The 10000-nt window shown below is 39.7% G+C and overlaps 2 protein-coding genes across 2 annotated transcripts in view; both read right to left on the bottom strand.

The window, feature by feature from the left end:
- Positions 1-920: 920 nt before the first annotated feature.
- Positions 921-4278, bottom strand: LOC143019745 (uncharacterized). The gene is made up of 3 exons (XM_076175717.1): positions 4138-4278; positions 2339-3152; positions 921-2055 (listed from the first exon to the last, which is right to left on the bottom strand). Coding segments are annotated over exons 1-3 (1269 nt in total). The 5' UTR covers positions 4139-4278; the 3' UTR covers positions 921-1601.
- Positions 4279-7605: 3327 nt separating this feature from the next.
- LOC143019744 (uncharacterized) overlaps positions 7606-10000 on the bottom strand; it is a 4353-nt gene continuing 1958 nt past the window's right edge. Inside the window, exons 2-3 of the mRNA XM_076175716.1 lie at positions 9414-10000; positions 7606-9150 (exon numbers count right to left, since the gene is read on the bottom strand). The exon at positions 9414-10000 is cut by the window's right edge and continues 227 nt beyond it. Coding sequence (XP_076031831.1) covers positions 8697-9150; positions 9414-10000 — 1041 coding nt within the window. The 3' untranslated portion in view covers positions 7606-8696. The remainder of the gene's footprint in view (positions 9151-9413) is intronic.

Below are 10000 nucleotides of genomic sequence, written 5' to 3'. Positions count from 1 at the left end.
GAGTTGTTCTAAATAGCAAAACTTCTGGAGGGAAAAATGTTACTAGTGGAGTTCTTCAGAGTTCCGTTCTTGGTCCACTTCTATGATATAGACCACGAACGAAAATTTATTGTCTCCAAATTTACTGATGATACAAAACTGTGTGGAATGGCAAATGATCACTTAAACCAATTAGATATTCAAGAAGATTTAGATACACTACAGCAATGGTCTGACAAGTGGCTAATAAAATTCACCACAAGTAAATGTAAGGTTATGCACAAAGATAAAAATAACAGTAAGTACTATTACAAGTTATTTGGAAATTCGTTAACAAAAGTGGATAGTGTGGATATTTCTGTTAGAACTATGCAGGCAGGATAGAGCGTTTCGGCCAGCAAGTACAAATTATATAATCAAGTTTAAATATCATTTTCAGTTTATTACATGATAATGTAAATATTTGATATTACATGTTAATTACCTTTTTCACTTCTTTAGAACAATTAGCTACGCTATATTCTATATTTAGATTGGGTTAGTTAGGTTATGGTAAGGTAAGGTTGGGTATGATTTGGTTTGGTTAGGTTAACTATTAATAATGATAGCAACACTATGTCGCCGATTTAATGAAGCGGCCTTGCTGTGGATGTGCTGTGTCTTGCGACACTGCTTCTGACCCAGGGCAGTGGACAAGGTGCAGGGATGACCCGTCATTCAGGAGGTGCTAAGATAAGAGGGAGGGTGGAGGGGTGTGGAGTGTATTCAGGGATGGAATGGGTGGGAATAATTTTATGCCTTTTTCTTTTTGGCTACCCCCCTTGTAAGGGGGAAAAAGCCGTGGTATATGTATGTATGTATGTATGGAGAATGGCTGAATCGTCCTACTCTGCACAGTTCTGGGCGAGGCCCCCTGCATTCTTTTGAAAATAGTCCTTGGATATAAAACAGACGGTTCCGTTCTATATATTTATTCTAGTCATTTAGTGCAGTATTATCAGGGAGTTACATGATTTCTGAGGGACTTCTGAAGATATCTAAACAAAGTTATCTAGAATAGTTCACCAAAAATAATAACCTTCCAAGCCCCATCTAATATAAAGAAGTCAATTGCGTTTTATTTTCACACATTCAAAAAAGGACACAGGAATAAAATGTCTGTTCAATATGGTAAACATTGGTTAAGTGGTGATATAGAAGCTCACGACTCAGTGTCTCCTTTATTTAGTTTCTTTAAGATTCTTCCACATTTTTCACACGGATTGCAAATGAATTGAACAAATTTAGATTCAAGAAGGAGATAGACAAGAACTGATTTACCAATAGAATTGTTAATGACTGAAATGGACTTAGTAACCATGTAGTGAGGGCTGAGACTATTGGTTGTTTGAAGAGAAAGTTAGAGATAACTTTATGAATAGGGATGATAGGTGGTAATGGACTAGTGCAAGCCTTATGGTCTCTTGTAGTCTCTTTCATTCTTATGTTCTAAATAAATCCAACCACAATTTAAAATTTGAATTGCTGGAGGACTCTCACAGGAGTCCTCCAAATAGAAAAAAAAAAAACGTGAACTAAATAAATACGTATCCCTCTCCTATTTCCAGTTACACCAATACATTTCATACAATTCCCGACGATGCAATGTCATCCAAGATGGAAACAATGCGATCCCTGATAACAGGATCATCTAGCATACTACCGACCTTTTCTTCGATCTCTTGGATGACCGTTTCGTCGTTTTTGTCACCAAGGTCATCCATGTGGAAACCTTTGCCATCTTGTCGAAGAGTGGCACCACTGAAAACGATACCGAGCAGAAACCCAAAGACTCTTCGACTCTCGTAGTCTTTCTCCAGATCGTCGACCGTAAAGTCTGGTTCCAGCCCTCCGGCCTGGAGTACTCCCTTGAAGACCTCGTAGTATGCTCGGAGGATCTTCGACCTGTGCGTATGACGAAAGTCCCTTTCAGTACTTGAGCACAACACACATATGATGTCGACTGATGGCGACGACCTCCTCACAAACTGGAAGTCAATGAGGACCACTTCTTCTGGAACTCCATCTTCGTTGTACCTGAAAGACGAATGGGTCGTCTGTCATTTGAACTACGCGTCACTTCACCTCATATATTGCATGTTCTCGCCTTTACTATCTATCTATATACCAAGGGATTGTCCTCCTTATAAGGGAAGTAACCAAACCAATGGGTACACACTCATTCTACTCCCATCCACCACCCTCGTTTCCCTCTCGCCTTAACTCCTATTGGATGAAGGGCGAGTCCCTGTCTCCCACCCACTGCCCTGGGTCGGAAACAATTAGCAACACACAGTACTTTAATTACCTTTATACATACCTGAAAAGGAAATTGTTCACCCAGCAGTCAGTTTGTACCAGTGCTTTGATATAAGTGCTCTGAAGACCTTGTCTATATAAACTAATGTACTGCGGTTTCAGCACTTCTTTTATGTAGTGAGCCACCTTTTCATAACCTCCTATCTTTTGGGCGGCCTCACCTATGCCACCGATAACTCCTCCGAATACATGATGATAACTTTCATAGGGGAAATCTTCTTTTTCATAACAATCGAACAAGTAGGGATAAGACTCCAGCAAGTCCACTTTGGACTTTTCCTGAAGAAGTACTGAAGCTGCATGAAGTCTCGCAAGTTCCCCAAAGACAAGATTACAGTGGGCTTCGTCTAGACCTTGTCTGCAGTCGCGCTTCTTAAAGCCTCGTTCTCGGAGGTCCTCTAAGAAGATAACCTCTTCTCCCTTCTTGGACTGAACCAACAGGCAACGTGGGATGTTGAGAGAACGAAGTCCAGCTCTCCGGAGCTCTTCGTTTAGAACAGGAACGATCTCCGTGTAGAATCCTTGTTCCTTTTCGAAATATTCTCTCAACAGAAGGACTGTGTCCGAGTGTTTACTTGGTTTGTTTATTTTGGCCACGTAGCTGACCTGGTGGTCACGTCCGGCACTTTGGTAGTCCACGAGGACTCCGGTCACCTGACTCGCAAGACCATCTCCTGCAGCCGTGAAGTTCTTGACTTCGAAGGATTTCAGGACGACGTCCTTTCCCTTGTCGGCTTCCAGACACGCTGTGACGAGGTCCATAGTAAGGACTTTGTCACCCAGGGCCTCATGTCCGTCCATTGATGGCGGCGACACTGGAAGAGAAAAAGAGAGAGGTGAATACACTAGATGGGATTGCTGTGATGAGGCCCTTAGGTAGGACTTTGTTACCCAGATCTTCATGTCCGTCCTTTGAAGGCGGCAATACTGCAAGAAAGAAGGAGAAAAAAAAAAGAGATATACACAAGATGGGGTGTGCCTAAGAATACACATAGAAGGAATTAATTACAATTGCATAATCAACTAAAAGGTATGACTAGGGACAGACAATGGTCTGCTACTTATAACAAGGGTCTGGGTACAAGCAGAATAAAATATAAGAAGTGCATTGAAATCCTTTGAGTATAGGCTTCTCTCAACCTGAACTCCAGTCATAATGGCCTAAGAACAGAGAGGGAAATATGGCATGAGAGTAAAGAAGGGTTTTGGACAGATGTGATATGAATAATCTTGCAGAACCTCGTACACTAAATGTAATTGACCATGACGGAAGAGAGAAAAAATCAAGTTATGAAAAAACAGAAAAAACTATCCACTGACAGAACTAAACTAAGGATAGGACTACAGACATAAGACCTAAACAATCAGGAATAGGGATGAAACCACGAACAGCAAATGTGATTGCATAAAGACAAAAGGAAAACTTTGAACGCTTCCGTCAACATGGAGGAGAAAGGATTACAAAGGAAGAACATGCCGGCAGGAGACCTTTTGTTCCATAACTAGATCGGATGCGAGAAATAGTAATAAACAAATAGGATAAAAAAAAAACGATCCCCTGTGTTCATTCACCACATTTGGAAATTTGATAAATAAACAAATAAACAGAAACACAAAAAATAAATCAACAAATAAACAAATCAATCAGTCAGTCAATCAAACAATAGATAAGTAAGTAAATAGATAACATAGTTTAATAAAAACGGAGACTTGTATTTGACATCTTATTTCTCGACTATTTTAAAGAATAATGTGTAAAGATCACAGCAACAAAGGACACACAATCTAACTCCAATTTACTTGCAAAAGAAGAATCCTTAACTTGAAGATCTCCTGACTGAGTATGCCTGAGTATCCCACCACTCTGATAAACTTCAAGTAACTAGTTCAGGTCTAGCCTCGATGCTGATGTGCTATCAGTGCCTGTGGATGGTTGCCAACAGTTACAAAGCCAACCCAGATTATGCCAAGGAAGTCGTGTGCATTTCTGTTCGTTTATCATCGGCTTAAAAAAAAAAAAAAAAAAAAAAAAAAAAAAAAAAAAAAAAATAAAAAAAAAAAAAAAAAAAAAACGATGAAAATTGAAAACATCAAGTTGGTATGAAGTCCCAACTCTTACTAATCAATTCTTTTCTTTAAATCGTTGAGTCTTTTCCGATTAAAAAAAAAGGTTCACGGCATTCGGTCATAAAGACTCTTTTGTCAAGTACTCTAGTGTGAACTTGACCCGTATTGTCTCTAGTGTCCACAATGCAAGGGAATATTTCACAATGTGGTATGATCGTAACCGCCATTCCCAAAACAGTCCTTATGTCTTGACGACATAAGGACTATTATGGCAACGTCGTACATGTGAACACGACAGGAATCAATTTGACTAGAAATAGCTCTTATACTCAGAGGCGATAAAACAAACATGGAAACAAACGCAAGAAAGACATTAAAGAATAAGAAGGAAAACAAGAAATAGGAAGCGCTCAAGGTTATCTTTCGTTGTTGAGGATGACCTTTCCTCTAAGGTTGAACTAAAGACATCTGCGTAAAGAGACCTGTGCATGGGAAGATATTGCACAAACCACCAGAAACACTATCTTGACTCACGCAAATAATATCTGGTGGAACGGGACCAGCAGCTCTCCAAGTTGCATCATCTTGTGACCTTACTGGTCAAAACCTTCCTGCATGGCGATGCCCCCACGGGTACTGACGGGCTTACTTGATGAAAGGAGCCCTAACTCGTTAAAAAAGATCAATGATGCAGACAAACGCAAGCGTGCATATATATTTGTCACTATGACATATGGAATGATCAAATTTCCTAATGGGATTCAAACCCTTACCTAAACGTCTTGCTTATTATAAGGCAAAGTCCGTGCCACCATGGGCACTCGCGCAGGCATGGTATGTAATGCATACCGTGCCTGCCCGAATGCCTTCGGTGGAAAGACAATGTCGTAATCTAAGTCGTTTCATTTTGAAGAGTCGTCGCGGCATGGTGGTACGGCCTTTGCCTATACCGTGCATATCGTACCTGCGCGAGTGCCCTCGGTGGAACGACTAGGTGGTGATCTAAGTAGTTCCATCTTGAAGGGTCGCCGTGGCATGATTACACGGCCTTTGCCTTATGATAAGCAAACCGCTAGTCAAGGGTGCAAATAAGGTGGGAGAGTTTATTATATATATATATATATATATATATATATATATATATATATATACATATACATATATACCTTTTATATAATCATAAAATGTATATATATGTATATATATATACATATATATACGTATATATATGTATATATAAATATATATACACATATATATCTATCTATATATAATGTAGTCCTCGATTTATACGATAGATGCGTTGCAGAAGGGAACGTATAAAACAAAAATCGTATAAAATAAGGAATACATACCCAACCCCGTAGATTTTGAATACACAATCCCCCCAGTACCCCTTTGAAGGATGTGTTCGAAATAAAGTAATCTTTCACTGCATACGTTTTGCATTAAACACATTTCTATTATGTTTATCAATGCTTTTATTAAAAAACTGTATTTACAACTATATAAAAATGACTATGGGAAGAATTTAAACACAAAATTATTTAATTACGTTTTTCCTCTATTTTCTTGCTTCCTCCTCTGATCTGTCACCATTGGCCCGGCTGGCATCAGACTCCGCCCCTGATATTTCACCATTTTAACTTTCTTGAAACCGTATATTTCTGAAGAATTCGTACAATGTGATGAATAACCCCTATTTTTGGACACCGTACAACTCTGAATTTGTATAAAGTAAACTCGTATAAATCGAGGACTGCCTTATATACATGTATGTATGTATGTATGTATGTATGTATGTATGTATGTATGTATGTATGTATGTATGTATGAATATATCAAGTGATTGAATATCATCTGCGAAGTAAGCATATAAACATTCAAAGAAACACCATGTGAGGACGGAGCCTTTATCAGTTTGAGTATGACGTTTCGTTTGTTGGCGTCAAGGTCCATGTTGACTGGTCAGCCAGCCGAGCGGGCCGAGCGCGGGCGAGGAGGGGTGATGACGTCATCCACGCCGCACCTCCCAGCCACTCACAGTACTGACTTGAACTTGACCACCCTTGGAGCCTGTTATCTCTTCCACTCCCTCCTTTTTTTTTAACTGCATTACATATTACCTACATGCATTACTAATTAGATGAACACTTGGAATATTAAAGGGTCTATTGTAAGCACAAATATATTCATAGTATTTATGGCAAACAGTAGTCATAATACAAAGAAAAATTAAGTTCACAGAGGCAGTTGGCATCAGAACTGTACATTACTAATCTCTGCTTCAAAGATTTGGATGTTGAGCCAGATGTTGAGAGAGAGAGAGAGAGAGAGAGAGAGAGAGAGAGAGAGAGAGAGAGAGAGAGAGAGAGAGAGAGAGAGAGAGAGAGAGAGAGAAAATAGCCCAAACCCAAGAACAGCCTCGCCATCGTGTTTCTTGGAAATATGATCCGTACCAAATACTGTGGCACCATCGACGGAATCCTCATCCTGGAAAAATTCACGAGAAATCGCGAGATTCCGTCTCGTGCGCTAATGCCCTTATCTACGACTTTCTTGATTTTTTTCCAACTCTGAATTCTCCATGTGACGCTTGTCTGAGGAGAACGCCGTGGGGTGCTTATCGTGGAGCCCTCCGTGTTGCTTAGCAGATATAGTGAGTCACGTGATGTTTTCTGGACAGAGATGGGATATTCTTCTCCGTCAAAAGTTGACCTTGGAAAATAATAGAAAAATCTTAACCTTAACGGCAAACCATAATTAATTCATCTTCGTTTTCTTTTGTTGTATTCTGTTTTATGCAATTGTTTGTGTCATCACTCATGTATCTATACAAAAAAAAAAAAATGGTAGATAAGAAAGATAATGTAGGACTGTGTCATTTTGTTTGTAGACATTATGTGGCATTTTGTCTGGATACCGTCCACCATGTGCTTCTTTGTCGGGGTGGCGGTACACGGGGCCGATCAGGAAGGCAAGGGAGGATTGAATCTGCGATGGCACCAAAGAAGAAAAAAGGGTAAATGATGGAAAGAGATCCGAGGGGTTTCTAAACGCCCTTTTTTCCTTCCAGCAGACCCATACGTCCTCACCCTACCTTTTTGTATCAACATGAAATTATATATATATATATATATATATATATATATATATATATATATATATATATATATATATATATTACTTTCTGCTAATAAGAACACGGGTACGTGTGTTCACTTATGCAAAGTAGACCACTTGGAAAAATAATCGTTATCAACCGAAAAAAATTGCTGTTCACGGCGAAATTGAAGGATTTATGTTATAAATTAGTACATTTCTTGCCCTCGTTCCATTTCTCAACGGATATGTTGTCCATGAGAATTTTCTCCATAAACATCGGACATTTCGTCCATGTACGTTTACCCCGAACATTTCGTCCATGGACGTTTCAATACAGACATTTCGACCATGGTCGTTTGAGCACAGACATTTTGTCCATGGTCATTACAGTACGGACATTTCGTACATTTCGTCCATCAACGTTTGAGTAAGGACATTTCGTCCATCAACGTTTTTTCATTACGGACATTTCGTCCATAGACGTTTTTTCATTGCGGATATTTCTGCCACAACTTTGCAAACAGGATAGACCGTTTCGGCCAGCAAGTACAAACTACATAATCAGTTAAAAATCAGATTATTACATTATAATATAAATATTTGATATTGCATGCTTCTGATACAATTTTTCATTTCATTAAAACAGCTACACTATAGTCTATATTTAGACTATGTTAGGTTGGGTAGGTTAGGGAAGGATTAGGTTAGGGTGTGGTTTGGTTAGGTCGATATTAGGTTAGGTTAACTATTAGCAAAACCATCTGTAGATGCCATTGTTGTTGATATGTTAAACAATGGTTGGGCGGTGATATGGAAGCTCACTGCTCACAGTGTCTCCTTTAGTCAATTTCTTTAAGGTTCTTCCACATTTTTACGTAGATTGCAAATGAATTTAACAAATTTAGATTTAAGAAGAGATAAACAAAAACTGGATTACCAATAGCATGGTTAATGAATGAAATGAGATTATTTGTTGTTTTAAGAAAAAGTTAGAGATAACTTTATGGATGGGGATGATAAGTGGTAATAGACTAGTGTAGGCCTTATCTCTTGTAGTCTCTTTCATTCTTATGTTCTAAATTTAAAAATTGAAATACTGGAGGACTTTCACAGGAGTCCTCCAAATAAAAAAAAGTGAACCAAATAAATATGTAACCCTCTCCTATTTCCAGTTACACCAACACATTTCATACAATTCCCGACGATGCAATGTCATCCAAGATGGAAACAATGCGATCCTTGATAACAGGGTCATCCAGCATACTACCGACCTCTTCTTGGTTCTTTTGGATGACCCCTTCGACGTTTTCGTCACCAAGGTCATCCATGTGGAAACCTTTACCATCTTGTCGAAGAGCGGCAGCGCTGTAGAAGACACCGAGCAGAAACCCAAAGACTTTTCGACTCTCGTAGTCCTTCTCCAGATCGTCGACCGTAAAGTCTGGTTCCAGCCCTCCGGCCTGGAGTACTCCCTTAAAGACCTCGTAGTATGCCCGAAGGATCTTCGACCTGTGCGTGTGACGAAAGTCCCTTTCTGTACTCGTGCACAACACACATATGATGTCGACTGTTGGCGACGATCTCCTCACAAACTGGAAGTCAATGATGACCACTTCTTCTGGAACTCCATCTTCGTTGTACCTGAAGGACGAATTGGTTGTCTGTCATTTGAAGCACGTCTCACTTCACCTCGTATATTCCATGTTCTCCCCTTTATTATCTATCTATCTATATACCAATAAGGTAGCCAAAGCAATAGGTACACACTTATACTCCCATCCACCACCTCGTCTCCCTCTCGCCTTAACTCCTACTGGATGAAGGGTGAACCCTGTCACTCACCCACTGCCCTGTGTCAGAAGCAATGTAACAACACACATTATTTTAATCACCTTTATACATACCTGAAAAGGAAATTGTTGACCCAGCTGTCACTATGTACTAATGCCTTGATAGATGTGTTCTGAATACCTTCTCTATATAAACTAATGATTTGAGGTTTCAGCACTTCTTTTATATAGTGAGCCACCTTTTCATAACCTCCTATCTTTTGAGTGGCTTCACCTATGCCACCGATAACCCCTCCGAGGATATCATGATAACTTTCATAGGGGAAATCCTCTTTTTCAAAACAATCGAACAAGTAAGGATAAGACTCCAACAAGTCCACTTTGGACTTTTCCTGAAGAAGTACTGAAGCTGCATGAAGTCTCGCAAGTTCCCCAAAGACAAGATTACAGTGGGCTTCGTCTAGACCTTGTCTGCAGTCGCGCTTCTTAAAGCCTCGTTCTCGGAGGTCCTCTAAGAAGATAACCTCTTCTCCCTTCTTGGACTGAATGAACAGACAACGGGGGATGTTGAGAGAACGAAGTCCAGCTCTCCGGAGCTCTTCGTTTAGAACAGGAACGATCTCCGTGTAGAATCCTTGTTCCTTTTCGAAATATTCTCTCAACAGATGGACTGTGTCCGTGTGTTTACTTGGTTTGTTTAT

This window comes from Oratosquilla oratoria, chromosome 38, assembly GCF_046742065.1.
Source record: "Oratosquilla oratoria isolate Oo_2021 chromosome 38, ASM4674206v1, whole genome shotgun sequence".
NCBI classification, from domain to species: domain Eukaryota; kingdom Metazoa; phylum Arthropoda; class Malacostraca; order Stomatopoda; family Squillidae; genus Oratosquilla; species Oratosquilla oratoria.
This window is presented reverse-complemented; position numbering and strand designations above follow the sequence as displayed.